This window comes from Mycotypha africana, assembly GCF_025528875.1.
Source record: "Mycotypha africana strain NRRL 2978 chromosome Unknown BDF20scaffold_1, whole genome shotgun sequence".
In the NCBI taxonomy this organism is placed as follows: domain Eukaryota; kingdom Fungi; phylum Mucoromycota; class Mucoromycetes; order Mucorales; family Mycotyphaceae; genus Mycotypha; species Mycotypha africana.
This window is the reverse complement of record NW_026515725.1, coordinates 1,743,077-1,766,917: the sequence shown is the minus strand read 5'-3', so window position 1 is coordinate 1,766,917 and position 23,841 is coordinate 1,743,077. Positions and strand designations below refer to the sequence as shown.

The window sequence follows — 23,841 nt, the reverse complement described above, 5'->3', positions numbered from 1 at the left end:
GACTTTTCAACGACCAAATGACTAATCACAGAACAGTTATTCGTGTAGAATAGCACAAGTACAATATACACAACATCAGATCTACGCACACCGGTCTTTTTTATCAAATGAAATCTTTTCTGATCCCCTTTTGATAATTTAAAAAGCCGAGACTGATAATGAACTCAGTTCGGCATTGTTTCAATTGATAAATGATATCATTGGCTTATCCGAAAGCTGATCAATGATTTTGCTTTTTTGAACCTTGACACAATTGGGCACAGCCAACGGCATCGGTATAAAACAAAATCGTTTTCTGTCCCTTTATTTCGGTTAAACAGTTTATGCTGACTTGATCCGTCTACAGCGCCAAAGGTGTATAAATGTAAACTGACTTTTATCATTATCAGCAGTTGATAACAATGGGCTTTGTTTAAAATTAATAACGGAGCATTAGTTGGACTGTGGATATTGCTTATCGACTTTTAAGATGCGGTTTCCATTATGTAATATAAGGTGTAATCAATTTGATGAATTATAGTATACGCTGGTCAATAAAATGAATAGCCATCTTTAATACCCGGGGCTCTATTGTAGTGGTTTCCACCCTTCTAATTGGACTCGTGGTTGTCCTTTGTAAAATGTATATATACATATATAGTGCCCAGTCAACGATCCCTTAATGCGGGATTATCTTTTTTCAGTTTAAGGGAATCAAGCAGCTTTCAGCTTTCAAACTATATTTATTCTTTTTCTTATTTGATTCTGTATCCCCATATCTATTTTACAGTTGTTTGTTCCAATTTTTGAAAGTTACTCTCTTAAGGTCATTAAAGAATAGAATGGCAAACACAGAACCACTGAATGGACTCAATGCTAAAGATTCATCTCAGCAGGTGTTGCGATCGTCTAATGACAATCTTGATCAACAGGAACAGGTAAGAAAGGATGCTTACCAAACGATTGAATGACCCAGTCTTTGAACATTTAATTTACCTATGTCCGTTGTTAACAGCCAATCCGAGGAAAATGCATGTGCTGCAATAGGTAATAGTGATTAATATCAAGAATATAATAGTGATATGCGAAACAAAGAACAACTGAACGGTAGCATGAATTTTTGATCCTGCTCTTTTTTCAGTGAATTAAAGTACCCTTGCTCTGCAACCCGCTTTCGATGTCCCGTTTGTGATACTGTCAATGATTTGAAAGCACATCTTAAATTATCATCAACATCGCCAGTGATAATGGCAGCTGACCTCAATAATCAACCATTTACATTAAAAGTATTGAAGAAGATATACCATGATTGCCGACAGAAAGACAAATCTGCTATCAAAACTTCTCTTTCAACAAGGCCTGATAGGAAACTAACAGCATTGAATGAGAAAGATCGAGAAAAGTTGTATGAACCTGTGGAGAAGTTGGTAGAAGCAGTTTTCAGTAGCTGGAACTACTTGAATAAAAGCTTCCCTAAGGTAAATGACACGATCCGTTAATCTTCCAAGAACAAAACGTTCAATTTGATTTCCCTATTCATTCTCTTCAAGCCAATTCAAGAAAACGATATCGATAACGGAATTTTTCTCGAAGAAGTCAAAGATGCGTACAAATTGATTATGCGTATGGTAACTATTGTTTAATGATTGTTTGATAGCCATGTTAGTTATGCATAATTAACCTTATCTACTGCTATTCTACAAAAAGCCTGTCAACGTGATACGTGCTATGATGCTAGCTATCGATAAACTATTGAAGCGTCCATATGTACCTTTGAAAAAACTGAGCGATGTCCGCTTTCTATTAATCATCCTGGAGAATCCGTTATTAGCGCAGCATACTTTTCCGGTAGAAACAAAATTGCATCATAATCTTCTAAAAAGAGTGTTTGGGTTGCTAAGCTGTTTGAACAATAAGTGTCATCATGGTCTGGTTAGATGGTTTGCCAGGTAACACCCATAATAATAGGAAAGTTATCTGAAGCCACCATTTAGGAAAATGTTAACTTAAATTATAGTATATCCTTATGTTGCGTCTTATAGTTATCCAACCGTTTATTTCGAAGCAAAGATGGATCTAGTGCATGCCTTCTTAAGCCAACGCATCTCTCGAGCTAGAAAAAGTCAATTAGCACTGCCAGGTGCTTATGAATTAGATTGGAAATTAGTGAGTGCAGCCAGAGTGATGGCATTACTATGTAAGTTTCCGAAAACATAACGACGTATAAACGAATGATGCACACCTTTTGACTTTAATGATCTTCTGTATTGCTAGTTGCTGCTAACAATCAGTCCAATAAAGTGCATATCTCCAACTTTTACAACACGATGGCTGACTCTATTAACTTGATGGGTGATTTTGAGTCGTGGCAAAGTCAAAAACCAGGCAGCAAAAAATTTGCTTTTTGCCAATATCCCTTTTTGATTAGCATGGGCTCCAAGATGAAAATCGTTGAATCGGACGCGAAACGACAGATGGAAACAAAGTGGCGAGAAGCCTTCTTCAATATGCTGTTTCATCAAAAGGTCTCTAATCCTTATCTCCTTTTACGAGTTTCACGCCATAACTTGATTGAAGACTCCTTACGTCAGCTGGCTCAAAATGAATCGGATCTGAAAAAGTCGTTACGGATAGAGTTTGTTGGCGAAGAAGGGGTGGATGCTGGAGGGCTCCGTAAAGAATGGTTTTTGCTGTTAGTACGGTCACTGTTTGATCCTCAGTATAGTATGTTTACATTTTTTGAATCAAATTTGTGCTGGTTCAATCCTGTGAGTTTCGAAACGGAGGATCAGTTCTTTCTGGTAGGAGTCGTGCTAGGATTAGCCATTTATAACTCAACTATTCTCGATGTTCATTTACCGACGGCGTGTTATAAGAAACTGTTGAATTTACCGGTGGGTCTTTCTGATTTGAAGTCGTTTCGGCCGGCTTTGGCAAGAGGTTTGGAAAGTTTGCTGGTCTTTGAAGGAGATGTGGAGAACACGTTTTGCAGATCGTTCGTGGCCGAAGTAGAAGCTTTTGGTGAGCGACAATGTGTGCCATTGGTACCTAATGGAGATCAGATTATGGTGACACAAGAAAACAAGCAGGAGTTCGTGTCGATTTATGTGGACTTCATGTTGAACAAGAGTGTAGAACGGCAATTTGGTGCCTTTAAACGAGGATTTTATCATGTTTGTGGTGGCAATGCTCTTTCTCTATTCCGGCCGGAAGAAATAGAATTACTGATTCGAGGCAGCGACGAACCTTTAGCCATAGATGATCTGAAGGCACAGACAGAATATATAGGGTTTGATGAGAATGAAGAAACAATTGTGTAAGTCTTTTCACTTTTGCTAGCTGCGCTTATATGGTTTCTAAAAACGCGCCCCTTGTCTTTTTATTTTTTATTTCCAACAATTAGGAATTTCTGGAGTATAGTAAAAGCCATGAGACCAGAAACACAGCGTAAACTTTTAATGTTTGTTACTGGAAGTGATCGTATTCCAGCCACAGGAGCCACTCAAATGCATTTAACAATTATGTGTGGGAACAATGGCGATAGTGATAGACTGCCTTCTGCTCATACCTGTTTTAACCAACTGATTCTATACAAATATCATACCAAGCAGAAGCTTCAAAGAATGCTTTTCAGAGCCATCGAAGAAAGTCAAGGATTTTATGTCAAATAGGTTGTTTCTTCCTTTGTTAAAACATATATTACTACAATCCTGGTTTTAATTGACCCAATATTGTTTAAATAAGTTATACTACTTATACAAATCAGCATGTTCCCCATTATGCTTAATATAACTTTTCATCGCCAAAGCCATCATCGTCATCAGTGAGAGCAATTGTTTCGGCGTCCGAATCGCCATCATGATGACGTGTAACTATGAGGGTATTATAAAGGCTTATGTTAGCATCCATCGTACAAATTTGCAAGTCAAAAATGTTACTGAAAACTCACCTGAATTGAACTTTGCAAACGGATCTTGCATGTAGTCACTATACATTACAGGTTCGTCCATATCCAAGTCCAAGCTTTCTGCGTTATGATGTTTTTTGAAGTAAATGTGATGGTTGTCTTCTTTTACTGTGGTAGTTGGAATGATAGGTGGAGTCATATGTCGCAATAGGGCGAAGTTGATAGGTTTGAAAAAGGAATGCTGTTTCACTTCCGAAGCGCCCGCTTTTGATCCTAGCCTTTTACTTTCTTGCTTGTCTAATAAACGTCTAATTAAATTTTTACATTGATGGGACACCGCCTGCGGTTGTCTTTGCTGATGCTTTTTAGATGTAGTAGATGTATTAGTGTTAGAGGTATGATGATGCTGATGATAATGAGGTGGTGGGAATTGTATATCGTTATTCATAATGTTGTAGAAAGTATCATTTCGGTTTGCCCCCTTAAACGGTGTTGTACCATACTGGTATCATGCGGTAAAATGATAATAAGGGAGGTATTAGTATCATAAATGCTGACAAGCCCAATAATTTTCCTCTCTATGTACACCGATAAATGTAATTCAGGGGCAAGAAAAGAGACTTACGAGCATTTCATAGATCAAAATACCTAATGTCCACCAATCAACGCTACTTGAATGGCCCCAGCTTCTGATCACTTCGGGTGCGATATATTCTATTATATACGGATGTACATGAACATAAGGGAGAATAAGCATCATGAGGAAAAAGGGAGCAATAGCATTTAAGGTGCTATTGTAAAATGCAGGTCTTTCCCGAACTTTAAGAAAAGAAAAAAAAACATACCTTCTGTTCCAACAAAGCTATTTGTTCGTAAATGAGAAATGCAATTTCTTGTATCAATAGAGGGTGGCTATGTCAGAGAAAAAAAGTTAGAATCCAAGAATGAAAAACAAGCAGTTATGCAATTTAATTATGTAACGTAATACGTTACAATATGAGGAGAGTTTGACTTGACAATAGCAGGTGGACCTGGCGGATATGTCTGTTTACTCAGATCAAAATCTGTCAACATTAAATGTCCACTTTGATGTAGCAGAATATCTATTATTTTGCATTGCATTATAAGTAAGACGCTTTATAATGTTATCGTGCAGCAAGGCTTACTTTCTGGTTTCAAGTCTCGATATATGAATCCTTGTAAATGAAGATATTCTAAAGCAGCTATCACTTCTGCCGCGTAAAACTTGGCGCCCTCCTCTGACAAACATTTCCCTGGTCTTGATTGAAGAGCTCTAAAAAACTCGCCACCCAAGCAATACTCCATTACAAAATACAAATGGTCTTGGCTTTGAAAAGAATGATAAAGTGAGACAATGAACGGATGGTTGGCACTACACAAAATCTCTTGTTCAGCTAGTACGCGTTTCACTTTGTTGCGTCTTAGCATTTCCTTTTTAGACAGCACTTTCATGGCCATTTGCTTCTCTGTGCCTTTTTGTTTCACAAGATAGACACGGCCAACGTCTCCTTTGCCGAGCATTCGGATTTTTATGAAACTGCTAGGGCCTACTTCAACAGAGCGTATTTTAACACTGTTTGCAGCGTACGACCGACGATGGAGAGATTTGCTCGTGGTAATGGCTGTGGTTAAGGTAGATATGGTAGACTTTGTCTTATTGTTGGCAGTCGTCGCAATACTGTCCAGGGTATAAAGAGAAGGCGTGGGTTTTCTTAGAAGCGAAGGATTGTTATCATCCATAAACGGTTGAGTCGTAAGTGTGGGCGGTAAAGCGGGTGTAGGTGGAGGGGAAGAGGTTCTGTTATGATGGATAATCAGATTGCTGTTGTTCGTGGTATTGTAGAAGATAGAAGAGCTGTTTTTACAGGTGGAACCATTGCTACTAAAACTAGTTGTGCTACTGATACTTTTAATGTTTTTACGTCGCATCATAGTTGAAGAAAACCAGCTATTGCTCTTCAAATTTTTTTGATGTTGAAGGTCACCAAAATCATTGGGTAAACCAAAGCCTACGATGGCTGATGTAGGATTCGTTGTTGTTAGAGAATTGCAATAGTAACTATGTTGTTGTTGTTGTTGTTGTTGTTGCTGTTGGTTTTTTGGCGTTGAGAATAGAGATTTGATACGAGAGAAGTGAGGTGTGCCATAAGTCGAGGGTGACTGAATCATTTTCCTCAAATATTGCTATATTAATAATAAAATTAAAAAAGGAACGGAAAGGAAAGAGAGATCAAAAAGAGAACAAAAGATATTTCAATGAAGAGTGAATTAATGACCTTTTGCTGAAAGAAAGATACTCCTTTTCAATAGGGTTTTGTCTTGCTTTCAACTCCAAAAAGTAAAAGGAAGAAAGGAGAAAGTTTGTTTTTCTGTGTAAAACGCTTTTTATTGTACATGAACGCATCTACATTCGAAGAAGGAGAGGGAATGAATATAAGGGTTGACTGAACATTAATGCCTTTTTTTTTCTTTTTTTTTTTTTTTTTTTTTTGTTTTGTATTCTCCTGAAATGCCTCTTAATGCTTATGTAAGATAAAAATGTCAAAGAAATAATGTTGTAAAGAATCAATTCCCAAACCATGTTTCCCAGCTCTTTTGATTTGGTTGTGTTGATTCATCGTCATTGTTATTTAGAAGATCTGCTACTTTAGTTACCGCAGATGGTGGCTCTGATATCTGTGATTGAGTCGGCTTTGATGGTACAGTAGCAGGAGAAGGCAATGGCTGAGCATAAGGTCTAGTAACAGTATTAGTAGCGGTAGGATATGGAGGTAGAGGCTGTTGCTGTGGTGAGGTAGCATAATAGTTGGCTGGGCCCGATGCCTGTGCAGGGCTCATCATATAAGGAGAGGAAGGCTGTTGTGGCTGTAGATGAGGGGAAGCAGAAGTAGGGATTATAGGTTGTATAGATGACGGAATAGGCTTTTTATCTAACATAGGAGATGCAAGAGATGGAGTAGTGGGTGTAGTAACCGTAGTATTAGATGTGGGATAGGGATAGTGATTACGCATAATAGTATTAGATTGATATGGTTGTGGTGCCACACTCATATCAACGGTATTAGTGGTGATTGCAGGAGAATTGATAGGTTTATGCTGCTGCTGCTGCTGTTGCTGTAGCTGTTGCTGCTGTTGCTGTTGACGTGCATAAAATTTGTCTACAATATCTTTCAGATGTAACTTCTCTTCATTATTCGTATAGAAATTACGTACTTGTATCATCGTTTTTGTTTTCATAGCGCTTGCTACTTTTTCCCAATCTGGTCCGTAAAGACTCAAATAATGTTGAAAGTCGTTTCTTTCTAATACTGACCAGTAAGAAGAATAACTAGAACGTTTGATGTTATCGGAAGGCGCCGCTGCTAAAGTAGACTGACGGCCTAATTTGCGACCGTTATTGTCAGCTGGCATATAGTCAGTGTCTTCAGAGGCAAGGCTTTCCGCTCTACTTGATGATGAGCGTACGCGTCGTCGTCTTTGAGGCTGCTGCTGCTGTTGCTGCTGCTGTGTTGATGCTACTGGCGCTGCTTTGATAAATGAGGGGGATGGCAAAACTTGATAAGCAGAGGTAGCAGGTATGGCAACATTTGGCAAAACATTGGTTGCCAGCGGTCTGATCGATAACGTAGATGCTGATGTTGCCGATGCTGCTTGCTCTTGTTGTTGTTGTTGTTGTTGTTGTTGTTGTTTAACTTCTTCTCTAGGTGTATTTGCACCCATTTGGAACAATCCCACCAGCGCTGCTGCCGCATCCTCTTCATCTGCTTTCAAATCTGTACGACCACTTGCTACTACTTCATTATGAATAGAAGCCTGACTAGGAAGAGTAGCAATGGTTGCTGGAGGCTGGTTCGGTGGAAGAACTAATGTTGTCATACCCCCACCAACAGTCATAGCATTTTTAGTAGGTTCAATGACTCTTTGCTGCTGCTGCTGCTGTTGCTGTGGTTGTTGTTGTTGACGTGCATTCTCCTCTTCATTAAAAGCATTAGGCCCGAATTTTCGTTTGAAGTTATGATAAAAGTTTCGACATTGCTCTTCAGTTTTCGTCTTTAACACATTGGCTACCTTCACAAAATCACGACCATACTGTTTGAATGCTTCTATAGCGATTTCCTTATCACGTTCTGTCCATCTTGCTACACTACTGGGACTTGCTGTTGGCGGGGTAGTTGTGAAAGAAGACATTTTGTCATCAGAATCAATAGCCATATCAGAAGGTTCCTCAACAAAACGCTTATTGCCATCAGTTGGTGTAAGTATGTGATCCACAGTAGCTTCACGGGGAGTTCGGCCTCGACGTCGCCCACTAGTCTGGCTGGAACTAGAGTTAACTCGTTTTCTATCCGTTGCTGACGACTGCTGTGTGTTAACTGACGTACTCGGCGTTTGCAGAATCATATCAGTATCATCTGTCGCACTGCTACTAGGCCCAGACCCTGGTATTACACCACTGTCAGCTGCTGTAGAAGCATATCGTTTCGGCCGTCCACTACTTCTTTTTTCCGCCGCACTATCCCAATATGCATTTACTTCGTCCAGATTTTTCAATTCACGAGTTTTCCGCTCTGCTGCATCTTTTTCTTTTGCCTTTCTCGAAATCTGTGCTTCACCAATATCTGTCATTAAAGCGGATCCCTTACTCTTTGCCTTCTTACGCGTCGTAGATCCATTACCACTGCCATCGCCAGTAGCTGCTCTTATAGCTGCTGCAATACGATCACGATGCTTATTACTTTTTCCTCGTCGACCTTTCTTCATCAATGCCTTAAAATCGATCTTCTTCTTTTTACGATAGTAAAAGAGAACACACTGACGAGCATTTTTGGTTCCTATAGCCGCAGCTATGCGTTCAAACTGCTTTGGATACATCATGTACGATTCCATAAAGGTTGTTACTTCTTGTTGATTCCATACATCGCCAGTATTTGGCCCGGTATGATAGTAAGTCAAGGGATCTTTAACCAGACCACTACGATCGTCGTACGTACGCATACGTTCGCGTTCATCCAGAATCATCGGTGGAATTGTTGCTGTAGTCTTTTTGGCGCGTGACTCAGGGTTACGCATCTCTGCCGATTCCAAGGATTGAATAATTTCCAGTAGTTCAGCTTCTGAACGAGCTGCATCCGAAGTGAAATGTCCACTGCCGCCGTAAGGTGTCGTCGTACCATCACTTTTGAATCTTAAAGCATCAGGAGCTCCCGCAATGAAAATCACACCATCCGAGTATTCTTCTGGTTCATCTCTTCTATGACCACGCGTTGAGGAACGATAATAATGGGTTGAACCAGTACCAGTATACTTATCAGATGTCTTACGTTCATGAGCACGCATTCGATCCAAGGCTAAATTCTTTTCCTTCCATTCTTTATAGATGCGCTTATATTCATTCTTAAGAGAGCGTTCCTTTTTCTTCAGAGCTTCCTTTTGATCATGTAGAGCATGAGCGACATCAATGCGAAGTTGAGCGAAGCGAGCCATATTTTCTTGTATACAAGGGTAATCTTCGATATTTGAATAAAGGGGTTTGTACCACCTCTCTTCATCCGACCATTCTTCAAGGTTTTCAGCTTTTCCTTGCCATTGACCATTCAACATTGCTGAGTTCTGTTTGGCTGTTTGTTGATTATCACGTAAAATCTTCTCATATAATTCATCGTCCAAGTCGTCACTTTTAGCACGCAATTGGTTGATCAATAATTGGGGTCGTTTACGCATTTTATCAGTTGCATTGATAGAAGATACTGAGCCAACTGTGCTATTTTTATTACTTGACGCATCTGAAGAAGAGGGTTCAATTTCCATTGCCTGCAATGCTTGCCTTTTAGCCTCTTCTTTATTCATAGCTCTTTCTTCTTCTGTTACTTCTTCATGCTCGTCAATTTCTTTGTCAGACATAACTATATCCTCGTCTTTGATTGCTGGCTTGTCTTCTCCTCGTTCTTCTACCTTTTCTTCGCGCTTAATAGCTTCTTCAAGCATCTCCTCATATGTACTGATTTGGTTTTCAATATCATCAATGCGGTCCACAATCTGCTCCTGTGTCAGATTGGAGAACTGTTTTCCATCCTTAGCTACATCATCGGTTTCTTCGTCGATCATCATTTCGCCCTCTTCTTTTTCTTCTTCTCCATTTTCGTCCATTGTAGACGTTGTTGAGTTCTCTTTCGCTTCTTTTGTTGGTAAGGCAGATTCAGACTCTACCTTCAATACCTCTGTTGGACTTTCCGATTTATCGAGCTGCATTGGTTCTGGAACAATATCAGGTTTTGCTGTTGAAGAGCCTTTAGTTGCCTTTTCATCTTTCCCCTGCTTATCATTTTCAATAGCTTGATCCATTCCGGCTGTCGATATATCCTCTTTAATTGAATCTGGTTTTTCATCGTCTGATACATCTTTTTTCTCCTCCATTGCAACAGTATCGATTGCTTGTCGCTCTGCTTCGTAAGCTAATTCACGTCCTTTGTGTTCAGAAGCAAGTTCCTTATCATCTGTTGCTGTTTGCTGCCCTGATTTTCTGTCATCTGTAGTGGATAATTCTTCTACGGGTTTCTCCTTAGTACTTGATTTTGCAGTATCATCTTTACGTTTCTCTTCAGCAATTAGAACTGCTGTTGACGACGATGATGTTTGATTAGCTGATAATGTAGGATGCGATGCGGAAGGAGAAGGAGGTGATGGCGATGGTAGCGGTTTGATGGCTGCGTCATTTATTGTGCGTTCTTTCAATGTTGACGATGCCGATGCAGCTGAATAAGGTGTTGTAGGTGAGCTACGCCCACTTCTTATATCCAAATTCGCAGTTGATATTCGCTCAGGTCGGTCACGCCATGAAGCCCGACCTCTTCCACTGGATGAACGGTATCGATCATTTACAGATAGTGGTTTGCTGCTGCTACTGCCACCGCCATAATAATCACGTTCGTCTAATCTATCATAGTAAGAAGAATGTGGTGGATGTGGCGGTCCTGGTGGACCCGGTGGTAAGAGTGGGCCGGATACTGAGGCTGATGAAAGTAGTGATGGTGGTGGCATATCACGATCTCTATCACGATCTCTATCACGATCAGGTCTATAAGTGTCCCCTCCTCCATATGGTGGATATGAAGGACCATAATTCGGATCATAACGCATGTATCTTTTTAAGAAACGATGATGTGAGTTGCTTAAATACATTTAGCCATCTGTTTTATCAACAACTTGTTTACCTGCCACGTCTTCTATCATATTCCCGTCTACGATCTTCTTCTCTATATCTTCTTTCTCTTTCTCTTTCTCGTTCACGCCAGTCATTATACCTGCTTGAGCCATACGAAGGTGGCATATCAGAACTGGACGGTGGAAGTGTCTTTATATCGTCTTTTCCATCTTTCAAAGACGACGTTAACTTAGGATCTTTTGAATCTAAATCAGAATAGAGCTTCAGTAATTTTGCTCCAATATGGCTCATACATTCTCGTTCATACCTTCTCTTCTCAAAGGAATCGATGACATTTTAGAATAGTCTCTTGATATATGCGGTGGATAATGGTGAGGATCTTCACGATAATAGGGTCCATAACGGTCGTCACTGTGAAAAAAAAAAGTAAAAGAAAAAAATGATCAGGAAATCTGGTATAAGAATGTTATCTTGTTGTTGACTTTTCATAAAGTATGGGTTCTTTTTACCGATCTCTATCACGTGCTCGCGAACTCATATATCTATCCTCTCGCATGGCTCTGTCTCGATCTCTTTCTCGATCACGTTCCCTTTCACGTAGATCTCTATAACTATCCAAATCAGCTGAAATGCCACTTCGACTAGGTCTACCGTAACTATAATCATACCGACTACTACTACTACCGCTAGTGTATTTCGAGCTGTTTGGGAGTAATGGCGGTGGTGGGTGTGGGTATCGTCCGTCATTATAAGGTGGTGAGCGAGATCGGGAAGGTGAACGTGAATGCGTTCCTTGGGAAGACGTTGAGCCTGTTACGCTCATTTTTGATTCGTATTATAGATTATTGCTTGTATTGATAAGCTAGAATGGGATCAGAATGATAATGACAATACTTTAGAATTATGTCAGCTTATAGTAATATGGATCGAATGTGGAAAAAAAGATAATATCAAATATGAGAAATATGAAATTTTGAAACTTTAAAAAAAGAGAAAAAATCACCTATGCTTGCTCATAAAAAAAAAGAAACTTTTCTGTAAATTTGTTTTCCTGCTGTGGGAGAATTAACTCAGCCTTCTCTCAAACGCCATTGGTTGGGACTGCCTTGGCATTAAATAAGTTCAAAAGGCCCGTTTTGTCCCTACATTTCTGCTTTTCGTTATTTTTGTGTTCTTAATTCAGACGATGGGATTACTCGATGAACTCAGATCACGCAACTTTTCTTTATATGCCCAATGGTAATTGACTTCTGATTATCAGCCATTGAATGCTCAACTTATCATTAAATTCTGAAAAAACCCGTATGAGTGGATAGGCTCGGAATTATATCCTTAATTTGTAAGTTTAGGACATCAGTTTAGTCGTCATTAGCTGTTTGATGAAAACGTTTCCTTTTTTCTTAGTATTAGTTGTCCTTGGTGTTGTGGCTCTCACTAGTAATTTTATATTCTCAATTGTTGGATGGTACAGTCTTTGACAAACTTTTATAAATTATCAAAACTTCGAAAGGATTTGTTACTAACATTTGATTCATTTATATTTACAGGGTGATAGCTTTCATTCTATTCTTCGTTGAAATTCCTCTCTGTACTAAATTCTGCCCAACAAGTCCTAGATTGTAAGATAGTCATTTCACTGTTTTTGAAAATACAGAATAGATATTGAACATGTTCTATTAAAAGTGACGCTTTCATTGCACGCTTCGAAAATGCATACTTTCGAGGAGCCATGTATATTGTGTAAGTTATTTTGTTAAATATGTTCTATGACGAGGTTCTCACTCATAGTATATCATATAAATGTAGTTTCTCTATCATCATGTTTTTGTCCACGACAATTAATACAACTGTGCTAATTGTTCCGGCCATTACATTGTTATTTACGTTTCTCTGTTATGGTAAGAAAGGAAATCCACTGGAACTCGACAAATGTATTCAATGATTTGACACATATTTATTATCAACTTTAGTCATTGCTGGTATCAAAAAACAACCTTATGCTAGCAGTAAAATCTTCGGTGGCTCAGGTGTTGATAATGTAGTCTAGATAATGGATAATCACCAGAGTAAACGTTTCAATTTATGAACGAAATATACCTTTCTAAAAATAAGTTTCTTTTTGCCAACGATACACCACTGCATATGTGTACTTATTTTGATGACGTTTTTGTAGCAGCTGTAAAGATCCATTATCATGATATTACTATCAATCCTTCGTAATATAGAAAAAGATGAATTTCAAACAGCTCATTCTGATGACATGAATCTGTAAAACAAATTTGCGCCGCTGTTTGTATTCACTTAGCTATGAAGTCTACGAAGGAGAAAGGAATAAAGACGGGTACTACATGTGTAGAGTGTACTTCGGCCAATGGATGTGTTTGAATGCAGCCTAAATACGTACTGAGCATTTTGTTATTCTGAAATTTGCACCTAAACGGCGAAAATAGTCCCTTCACTTGTACTTATTGCTGCTTCGGAAACCTCAACAATATCATCTTTCTCATAATGGCAATTGTCAAGCCTCTTAATCTCATAACAACGACATCGAAAATGAATGACTATCATCGATATACGGTCATTGACATAGTTGGATCCTTAGCCTATCCTTCACAATACCCACCACTAACTAGTGAGGATGAAAGAAGGGAAAAATAAAAATGGAAATATCTCGAAAGATTTGGTAAATAACTGCCAATGGAGTATTCATGCGCTTATCAAAACCGTGTCAATCAGTCCTATCCTATTTACGACTCTATTTAGAGCAATTGATTATTTTATTATTGCACAATTTATACAACAATTCTAAGTGATATATGCGAGGATTAATTCAGTCGACATACTATGCAGATGTTGAAATGTTGTGAAATTTGGTCGAGAGTATCAATAAGCAGTTATGACCCTCTTAGGAGAATGAAAAAAAAAGAAAAACAAAACAAAAACAAAAAAACTGAATCACTATAACCAATAACACAAGACAAGCAACAGCAGGACAGGCTTTATTCTACGCGTTGATAGCAATATAATTGCAAAAGTACAGCTAATCGTTTGCTATTCTGGCGATTATAGCAGTGTTCGAAATTTAGAACAACAACAATTCTGCCGTCAAAATGGCAACTGAGGTGTGCTTAGATGCAGTAGAGATCAGTTGATTTTGATTCTAATTATTTGACTAGACTCACAATTACACTTGACTCAGCTTGCGCTAATGACATACTCAAAAGCGCAAAAACAATATATGGGGGAGCCTTGTTAATTAAGCTTTCATTTCAGCAATAATTTCATTCTATTATAGATGTTTCAACAAGTGAAGAGTATCAAAAAATATTTACTCACTAGTAAAATATGAAAATTTCAGTTGATGAATATCGAAGCGTACATGTGGCTGAACATTACAATGCACAAGTACTATCTTTATTTGGTGTTGCTGTTTGTATCTTCTTTGTTTCGTAATGTATAACCCATTTCAGACGTTAATTAACGGAACAATTCAATGACCTATTATAAACATTTATTGAAATCAAAGGTGCATGCACCATTGCATGCGGCAGCAATAAATTGAGTCGCCAATGATTAGCAGAGCTTCTAAATTATCTCAGGTCAATTCTCTCAATGTACCACAGTGACCAATATATAGACAAATCGATATAGTTCATCAGAACAAGGATATTATTTTTATTGTCACTTTTAGATTAGCGGCTTCAATGCAAATGTTATGACTATTGTTCTAAACGTAATTTAAAGGTATCTGTATCGTTTATCGCTCATTTTATAGTTATTAATCTTTTCATCCACAAAGGTCGTATCGTCTTCAACCACCTGAATAAGATGCTTAATGCCATTGTCATGCTGTTCTAAAAGCTAATGTACAGATATTGCATAAGCATTTAATACCTCGGACGATCTTTCAAATGAATTGCACAATAAATCATATAAATTACCCTTGTAATGTTCTTCAAGTTTTCTTCACTCACTGTATCCCATCCATCCACTCCTTCAATTTTACCATACTTTCTTCCTGATTCCTTGATGAGTTGTAGCTGTGCCCATAACTGACTCAATTTTCCATGGAATTGTTCTGATCTGTCTAACTGCTCTTGAATATCTTCTAATTTGGCTCGCATCAACTCCTCATCTGCAGTAATGCTTAAGCCTTTATTACGTAGGACTTGAACATATTTCATCAACTACAATGAATATAGAATTAACAACCAAATGAAAACATTATATCAAATGTTGATCATTTCTATTTCAGGGCTTACCCCAATGGTTCGTTGAACTATTTGCATTTGCTTCTGCTTATATTCTGCTAATCTAACTTGTGTCTCAAACTGTGATTTGTGAGTGATCCTTTTCAATATGTTCTTCACTTCTTGTAATTTTGCTTTGTGCGCTTCACTTAATTTCTTTTGTTCTTCCATACGCTTTTCAATATCTTCGAATCCAATAGCTAATGCTGGCACCATACGTGTAGGGTCTGGATTGGCAGCTTGAGCCTGATTCCATGCAGCTTCGTCATGATCGGGTGGACGTTGATAACGTTGAACTTCCTCGGGTGTCACTACATTATAGAAGTAATGACGGAACCGACAATGAGGCGAAGGTTCCCACCAACTTTTCAGTAAAGCCAATGCATGCCAGACATACTCCGGCTTATAATCGTCGCTGGTAATAGAGGGTCTGTTTCGTGCTTTTTCATCTTGATCCAGCTGCGCCAATAGTTGATATACTTGCTGAGCTCTTTGTTGGTTCATTAGATCGGTATTCTGCTGCTGTTGTTGTTGCTGATTAGTGCCAAAAAGCCCTCCTTTTCCAAAGCTACTAAAGCCTCCTCCAAAGCCTGTAGTTGTTGCATTGTTACCAAAGAGCGATGTTCCTGTTGCCGCTTGTTTATTTCCAAACAGACTGCTGCCTGAAAAAGTTGATGATCCTGTATTAACTGCTGTGTTATTCGTTGTACCGAAACCCCCAAAGCCGCTGGTTGAGGGTTTTGTGGTTGTATTGGTGGTGCCGGAAGATCCAAAAAGCCCAGTACCCGATTTATTCGTTGACCCAAACAATCCACCTGCTGCTCCAAAAGTATTTGTTGTTGTCGAAGCACCAATTCCACCAAATGGAGAAGCTGTGTTGGTGGAACCAGTTTGTGTTGTATTGCTCGAGCCAAACAATGTCGATCCACCTCCGAAGGCAGTAGAAGTAGATGTATTAGGTGCTGCTGGTGTATTACTAGTTCCAAATCCACCAAAACCACTACCTGTATTTGATGTATTTGTATTTGTATTTGTTGCTCCACCGAACAAAGATGTTGCCGGTGCTGTTGAAGTGTTAGAGCCAAAAGCACCGAATCCTGCAGTGGGTTTGTTTTGCTGTTGTGAATTACCAAATCCACCAAACCCTGTATTTGACGTCGTAGTTGCTGTATTTCCAAACATTTGGGTTTGCTGAGATGTCGATTGGATAAAAGGTCCTGTCAGTAAATCAAGCCAGTCTTAATGGTGAAAAAAAAAAGGGAGAATACAGTCTGCGAAACGCGTTGAAAGCAAAATTCTTCGAACGCTCAAAAAAAGTCACTATTTGAAAATTGGAGTGTGCTCGCCCCGACGATGCAACCCCTCAATTGTCCGAATTGCTGCATTAATTTTGATAGCTAGTTTTCTTTTATTGCAACCACTGTTAAACAAGGGCCTACTTCAACAAATGACTCGCCCGCCTACTCGAGAAAAGCTCTACACAAACCCTGCTCATGGAGGCTTTAGCCCTGCTTTACAAAGAGCCCGTAAACCGTTTGTCACCCGTAATGTCATGACCTTGGTTGGTCTTTTGACATTTACTTCCAGTGTTTGTAAATGTTTGAAAATGAAGATTTGCTACACAGCAATACAAAATAAAACCATCAGCTACGGCTAACTTTATACTGATTATGTTCGATTTTGGAAATCTTATGCTAGATGCTTATTCACTTATGGCTGTGAAGCAAGATGATTTTAGTGACGTGCCTATGCCTCCACCACTGTCTGAAACTCAGGAACAATCTTGAACACAGTAAAAAAAACTATTCCATTTGACGTTGAAAAATATTATTTTGTAAAAATACAGATGACACATATACAACATTATTTCGAAATAAAAACTTATTTCCCAAGCAACGACGAATTTACGAACGAAAGAATTGGATATTTATTACAAAAGTTACTAAAACGTTTTAATTACAGAAGAATGCATAAATGAGCGATAAATACTGTTGGTAACCCCAATAAGACACTAGGTTTTGGGTATATATATTTAATGGCACAAACGACATCAATTATCCTTAGTGGGATTCTGCCGAAGTTGGCACCTCAGCGCTCCATTGTTTTCTGAGGTCATCAATACTACTCATCGAAAAACGATAAGGGTTATTCATACTTGATGTTGACCTTTGCTTTGCTTGCGAAGCATGAGTATGGCCATTAGACAATCTATCGAATACATTGTGAAGCTGCTGGTGAGTCCCTACTACTATAGTTTTTCTGAAATCTGATGATGACGAACTGTTCAACATTTCTGGGTGTTGAAGTGAGTATCTTTTAGCTGCTTTATTCGTTGGCCTGCTGTTTATGGTTGATGAAGCATTGGATGCCATATTTATTGTTAATAATGAGCGACGACGCTGGAGCACTTGCTGCTGCTGTTGCTGGGTGGCAGATGCATACTGGTTAGTGTTGTAATATTGCTGTGCAGTAGCTGATCTCGGTAACAAAGGTAATTCAGTTGCAGGTGAATAGGTTGTTGACACCGGGCTATTATTACTAGCAATGTTACTCATTTCTCGTAGTAGGGAGCTTCTACGCAACATAGTAGGGGGAGAGGATGGTGCTACATGACTTGTAGCTTGTTGCTGTAGTTGAAAAGAATGAGCACGTCGTCGATTCAGTGTGGCTTGAGCGGACCCTATTTCGTGTTGTTGTATTCTACTGCCAGAAGAAGTACGCAGCATAGATCTACTACTAGAACCAACCACACCTGACATAGATGAGGAGATTGAAGACACACACCATGAAGATCCATTATCTGATTGTACAGAAGTTCTTCGAGGAAGGCTGGGTGGTGCACCCCCACATTTACGATAAGAAGAACGGGCCGATGAATTGATTGAAGTTTCGCGTTCTCTTTGAAATTTAGCAGATTCTGTGGGTTTTATGAGAGGCGAAGAAGGTGGCGGAGGGCGCATACCCATGGGTGTTTGCAAAACTTGACGCAGAAACTGCTCCGGTGAAGACATGGAATTTCTACGTTGAGTAACCAAAGGTGACGCAGAAGGCTTGAGAGGAGGTGCTTGTAATGGAGTCCTCAACTGTTGCTGCTGTTGTTGTTGCTGCTGGACGTTACCATATGCTGATTGGAGTGGTTTGAGGTAGGGAGTTATTATGGCTTCAGGTTCAGCATTTATAGCAAAGACAGATGAAGATATGGTTGCTTCTGGGCATAAAATAGGAATGACGTCGTTATAATCGACAATTTTACCGTTGATTCCATCATTGTATATCTTTTCAAACATATCTTCGACGTGCTGGTAGCTGATATTGTCATCATGATGCTGTAAGTCGATGGCCGAGTCAACGTCGCTGCCTGAACTGCCATCTTCTATATTACTTGAAGTTCGCCCTGTAGTCGCTTTCGATACTGCGGATGATAAAGAAGTACGACGAGACCCACCACTTCCAGTGTGTTGATTTTGAAGTAATTGTTTAAACTTCTTTTCAGTGTCAATAGTAGTGTCAATTGCCGCTTTTTTCATGACAATTAATGTACGTCTAAGATCTTGAGATGTCCTTTCTAATTGCTGAATGGTTGTTTTATTGTTATACTCTTCCATACGTAAAGCCACCATATCATCAATTACTGCCTCCATTAATAGTGATGCTTCATCTTCAGTTATTGACATGAGAATTTCAGAAATCATTTTAAGAGACTGCTCGGGACCAGCGTTCGTAGGCAAACTGTATTTTTCATCCATCGTATCGATGTCGAACCAGCCATCAACTTCATTACTGTTAGCCTTAGTGTCACGTTTTTTGCTGCTATTGCCCCCTATAACAATTTCACTCTGATCGGCAAAGGTGACTTTCCTCTTCTCAGGAGCACCTATGAGAACTCTATCCGCATCATTACTGGTCAGGTCCACAACAACTTCTTCGTTGCCGTCTACTTGATCGTCTTCTTGAAGAACTTCGGCTGCTGCATCATTTCGAATGGCATGAATTCGAGCATTAACGTAAGAAATTTCAGCCTCTATACGCTCAATATTTTCGTCAATAACCCGTCTGAAGGCCTGATCAATGGTTGTCAATTCTTTTGAATCGTCTAGATCATACACCAGCATTTCCCTTTCAGACAAGTACTCAATTTTACGTTGAGAGAGATCATTACGTTTAGCTAATAGCTGCTTCATTTCTTCTACAGCTTGCGTACCTTGGATAAATTGGCAAAGAGCATTATCAAGTAAAGCTTTCTTTTTCGTTGCACGTATTTCAGCAGGAATGCGTTGGTGCTGCTCTTGCTTGCGACTCTTCGAAGAGAATTGTCGTCTACTATGGGAGATACGACCCACACGGAAGGAATGAAGCAATGCTGAGCCAATATTAAGGAGAGCTCCACAGTTCGCCAAGGATTCTTCATCAAGAATGCCTCCTTCACGCACTGCTTTCTTAAGGATACGGACGAGGGAATTCAATTTCTCGGAGGCCACAATGGATTCGTCATTCTTCTTACTTATCATTATCTGCATCTGCTTCACTTCACGCTCCAATCGCCGTTTGATTTCATTGTCTTTTGCTTGCTTGCGTTGTAATTGCTGGATTTCACGCTCATGGTTGCGAAGTTTCTCTTTTACGCGCTCAGCATCTTCTTTCATGCGTTTGATCATCCGGGATTTCTCAATTTTTAAACTTTCGACATTGCTACGTAAACTACGTAACATAGTTTCGTTTTTGTTCCGAGAGGTTTGAATAGTACTGGAAGTTTGATTGTATTTACGACGGAGGTCGGAAAGTTGACCCATCAATTGCTTCATTTTGGCTTCATAGGCAAGTCGAATAGTAGCACTATTTCTTCTATTGCTATTATAAGGTTGAGCCAAAACAGGGGATAGCTTTTGCTGTTGCTCTTTTTCTTTTTGTTGGCGTAATGCAAGAATTTCCTCACGAAGAGAATGGAGTTTTTTTTCAAATTGTCGACGCATATGGCAGTATTCGGTTTCTGTCTTTTCGAGCTGACGAACAAGTTCCTCATTCATTTGAATATCAGACTGTAATTGATTCAGAACATTTTTGAACTGTGGATGTTTTGAGTAGATAGCTGTAAGTTCTTGTTCGTTAGCGCTAGGCTGCGTCTCACTGTCTTGAGAGGAAGCACATGCTGACCCATCTTTTCTAACATAATCTGACTATTATAATCGACGAAAAAAGTGATGTTAGTAAGTGTGCACCGCACGTTTACATCCAATTATGAAGCATCTTACTTGTACTGATTGTTCTACTTCATTAAAATCATCAAAGAGACTGTTGAAATCTTCAGATTGTAATTTTTCAAATAGTTCATTATCATGGAGAATATCACAATTATATTGGACCTAATAAAAGTTGGAAATTAATAATGATTTTGATTATAAGCTGCTGGCTTTTTTCCCTAAAAATTACGAGACAATAGGTCATACATCGTTTTCATTTTGTTTCTTATCATCCTATCATGTAATTAATTAACGTTATGAGAGTGTTCTTTTTATTGCAGCTAATCATTTGGCAGACAGAGCTATCGGTCAAGAGAACTTACCTTGAATTCATCCAGAACCTGGAGAGCCTTTTCTATTTGTGTTTTAGCGTTGTCAATTGAAAGCTTAGCATCCGCTCTTAAGCTGATCGATTCGGTTGTTTGTAATGACCCTAATGTCTCGTTAAGCCATGAATCAATGTCATCATTGCTATTGTTTCTCGAGCTTTTTGTATTAGGAACCTTGGATCGACGGGCGGAACGGAAGGTAACATTTTTACTGGTTGTGGTTGTTGTGCTTCCATTTATGGTGGCGGTGCGTCGCTTTTTACTGCTGTTAACGCCGGCTGAGCGCTTATTATTTGTAATAGAAGGGAGGCGTTTCTTAACAGCTTGGTGCCGATTGTGATGCTGCTGTAGATATTGTGATCTCACTGAACTATTAGGTGTAGCTGCAGGAGTTTTTATTGCTTGCGCAAGAGAAGCACGAATTGATTCTGAGAAGGCAAGACGCTCTTGCGTATCAGCTAATTCATTCCGTAACTCTTTGATCGTCGTTTGATATTGGCTAATAATAGGTAATGAGTTTATATTTGCTCCGCTTTTGCTGCTGTTGTTATGAAGTTGCTGTAGGGCAATGTCCGGTTGAATGCCGTCAACAAGGTGTTTGGACAACTCTTTTTCCATGAGTAATGTGTCACGTTCAGTAGAAAGCCTGCATATGTCGTCCGACATGGATTGGATTCGGTCTTTGAGTCGTTTAATTTCCTCCTTCAGAGCCTTGACAGCAACTGTTGTGGAACCTGCACCACCATTCGAGTGGCATATCAAGTTGTTAATTATCATATCAGCTGCTTCATTATTACTGCTGCCAATAATTGCTGGTTGTTCAGCTACTGTTGTTCTCAGGATTTTCAATTCTAATTTCAGTTTTGCCACTTGAGAACGTAGTTGATTGATTTCTGCAGAGGAGCCACTGTATTCTTCATTGACAGTGATTTTATTTTTGATGTTCCTCGCGCGGTTAGCATATTTCAATGTACTCAGTGTTTCTAAAAAGTTGGAATCAGAGGGAGAAACACAAGCAAGCATCAATGTTTGTGAATTGCCACCCAAAGAATCTTGTAAAAGACGGGTTAGTTTTGAATCTCTGTAGGGAATATGTAATGGTTGCTTTCTGGAATCGTCGCCTAAAGCACTTATGACGTTTCCGAGAGCAAGCAAACCAGAATTGATGGAAATTCCCTCACGTGCACGGTTCCCTTCAGCTTTGGTACGTTTGAGCTGAAGTGAAAATGATACGGAAACGATCAGCAACATATAATACAATATATTCTTTGACTTTTTTTGTTATTCTTTACCCGTTCGGAACCAGCCAGGTCAACAAAATGAAATTTACTGATGATGGTTCGAATATTATCTGTGTTCCCTTGCGAAGTAGCCAAGTTTGCTGCTATATCAGGTGAACTTTGGTCTATCTCAGCCGAAATATCTTCAGGTGTACTATCTATGAAATCCTGCTTGAGAATAACCGAAAAAATAGCGTGTGATCTTGAGGAAACGGAATTCATGTCTGTGGACCCGGTTGTACGACATTGCGATCCACTTGTCAGGTACCAAAGGAGATCTTCAGGACCAGAACATAGCTCTTCACGCACACCAGTCCAATAGATTTGACCATGAACGTCTTCCCTTATCTGAACATCACAAGAAGCAGGCATAGAAGACATCATTGTGGTACCAAAGGAACTAGATCGTTTCCGATTATGCTGCTGCTGTTGTTGACAGTACGTTGCTGCTGCTGCAGCGCTCAGTAAATCAACGAAATCTTCGTTATAAAGCTCTAAAAAGGAGACATAAACTTTATAGTCGTGAAGTTTGCCACTTTGTTTCTTATCCTGCAGTCGGTTGAAGAGATCTTGGATGAATCGAGGGACAATGCCTATATCCGATTTAATGGAAAAAGAAGAAAAAAAATTGGTATGCTTCGAAATACCTTTTAGTGTTTGTAAACCATATACCTTGCTGTTCTGTTTCTATGGTTTCATTAGAAGCAGTTCCCATACTGAAGGTCTTTCCTGAACCAGTTTGCCTGAAATGGAGTAGAATTGATAAGTAAGCTATAAGTTTTTTTTAAAAAAAAAAATAGCTGTCATGTAGTTATTACCCATAGGCCAGGATGGTTGAGTTGAAGCTATATGAAATATGAAATGCAGAAGATGTAACACAAGTTGAAAATTTAAAACGTCTGATCTCAGTAAGGAGGAGAAATGAATCGTCTTTTTGTTACCCGTCAACAAACTTTTCTACTAGTGGTACTACACTTGTATCATAAACAAATCGTTGTGATGTCTTGTTATCGAAAACGTAATCATATGTAAATGAATGATCTCTCCCAATAAGTATTTGGGGTTCGTTAGGTATGAACGTAATGCATTCTGTGCAATTTGTTTGATGTTCTTTCTGGGTTAAAGGACGCACTCGTAGTGCAACTCTATACATATGGATAACGCAGTAAGTTTCTGCAATAGGCATTAATAAAATTGTTTCTTATGCAAAATATGAACCTGACAGCGGTTGATGTCATCTATGCTAAGTATAACTTTTCTATTCTTATAGAACTTTTTGTTTTCAAGAAATAACCTATTGAACTAGACGGAAATGTAAAGGATGAAAAAAAAAAAAAAAAGAAAAAGAAAGGTATAGCAGCAGCTTCAGTATTCAAAAAAAGGGGAGAGATATTTTCGTCTAATGACAATTCAAACTTAAATGTTTCATAGTGTCTAGCCAACATCTGATTTACTAAAAGGGTAAGACAGAGAAGGGAACCTTTCAGATCCTAGAGAAAGTTACTGTCATACTGAAAAACTTTAATTCTTGCAAGCATACGTATTCAAAAGAAAAATTCAGCCTCTTTCAACAAAGAGGCGGCTCTTTTGAGACATTTTTAGTGCATTATACCATGCGTAAAGAAGAAGTTAGGAATGATCCATATTGATCAAGATTCTTCAAACGAAAGCCCTAT

General features: G+C 39.0%; 7 protein-coding genes across 7 annotated transcripts; 3 read left to right on the top strand and 4 right to left on the bottom strand.

The window, feature by feature from the left end:
• Positions 1–731: 731 nt before the first annotated feature.
• On the top strand, positions 732–3,761 carry BDF20DRAFT_42031 (uncharacterized protein). The gene is made up of 8 exons (XM_053075416.1): positions 732–805; positions 876–917; positions 995–1,457; positions 1,530–1,607; positions 1,687–1,928; positions 2,022–2,176; positions 2,254–3,295; positions 3,383–3,761. Exons 3-8 carry the CDS (start codon positions 1,227–1,229, stop codon positions 3,648–3,650), a joined length of 2,016 nt encoding a protein of 671 aa, XP_052940674.1. The 5' UTR covers positions 732–805; positions 876–917; positions 995–1,226; the 3' UTR covers positions 3,651–3,761.
• A 1-nt stretch (position 3,762) lies between these two features.
• On the bottom strand, positions 3,763–5,647 carry BDF20DRAFT_812550 (kinase-like domain-containing protein; the record flags this gene model as incomplete). The annotated part of the gene is made up of 6 exons (XM_053076799.1): positions 3,763–3,851; positions 3,929–4,388; positions 4,512–4,600; positions 4,732–4,798; positions 4,880–4,989; positions 5,053–5,647. 6 exons carry the CDS (start codon positions 5,645–5,647, stop codon positions 3,763–3,765), a joined length of 1,410 nt encoding a protein of 469 aa, XP_052940673.1.
• An 825-nt stretch (positions 5,648–6,472) lies between these two features.
• BDF20DRAFT_909197 (uncharacterized protein) lies at positions 6,473–11,892 on the bottom strand (the record flags this gene model as incomplete). Its single annotated transcript, XM_053083560.1, has 4 exons — positions 6,473–11,048; positions 11,119–11,314; positions 11,377–11,480; positions 11,579–11,892. 4 exons carry the CDS (start codon positions 11,890–11,892, stop codon positions 6,473–6,475), a joined length of 5,190 nt encoding a protein of 1,729 aa, XP_052940672.1.
• A 363-nt stretch (positions 11,893–12,255) lies between these two features.
• On the top strand, positions 12,256–12,813 carry BDF20DRAFT_811676 (uncharacterized protein; the record flags this gene model as incomplete). Its single annotated transcript, XM_053076712.1, has 5 exons — positions 12,256–12,308; positions 12,386–12,408; positions 12,474–12,534; positions 12,617–12,688; positions 12,753–12,813. 5 exons carry the CDS (start codon positions 12,256–12,258, stop codon positions 12,811–12,813), a joined length of 270 nt encoding a protein of 89 aa, XP_052940671.1.
• A 2,421-nt stretch (positions 12,814–15,234) lies between these two features.
• Positions 15,235–16,741, bottom strand: BDF20DRAFT_844495 (nucleoporin complex subunit 54-domain-containing protein). Its single transcript, XM_053079626.1, has one exon. The coding sequence runs from the start codon at positions 16,499–16,501 to the stop codon at positions 15,299–15,301; it is 1,203 nt and encodes a 400-aa protein (XP_052940670.1). The 5' UTR covers positions 16,502–16,741; the 3' UTR covers positions 15,235–15,298.
• On the top strand, positions 16,720–17,229 carry BDF20DRAFT_844494 (uncharacterized protein). Its single transcript, XM_053079625.1, has 2 exons — positions 16,720–16,911; positions 17,018–17,229. Exons 1-2 carry the CDS (start codon positions 16,767–16,769, stop codon positions 17,104–17,106), a joined length of 234 nt encoding a protein of 77 aa, XP_052940669.1. The 5' UTR covers positions 16,720–16,766; the 3' UTR covers positions 17,107–17,229.
• BDF20DRAFT_950217 (uncharacterized protein) lies at positions 17,230–23,516 on the bottom strand. Its single transcript, XM_053084868.1, has 8 exons — positions 23,107–23,516; positions 22,984–23,010; positions 22,838–22,908; positions 22,178–22,758; positions 20,880–22,100; positions 20,764–20,790; positions 20,569–20,679; positions 17,230–20,493 (listed from the first exon to the last, which is right to left on the bottom strand). Exons 1-8 carry the CDS (start codon positions 23,349–23,351, stop codon positions 17,380–17,382), a joined length of 5,397 nt encoding a protein of 1,798 aa, XP_052940668.1. The 5' UTR covers positions 23,352–23,516; the 3' UTR covers positions 17,230–17,379.
• Positions 23,517–23,841: the final 325 nt, after the last annotated feature.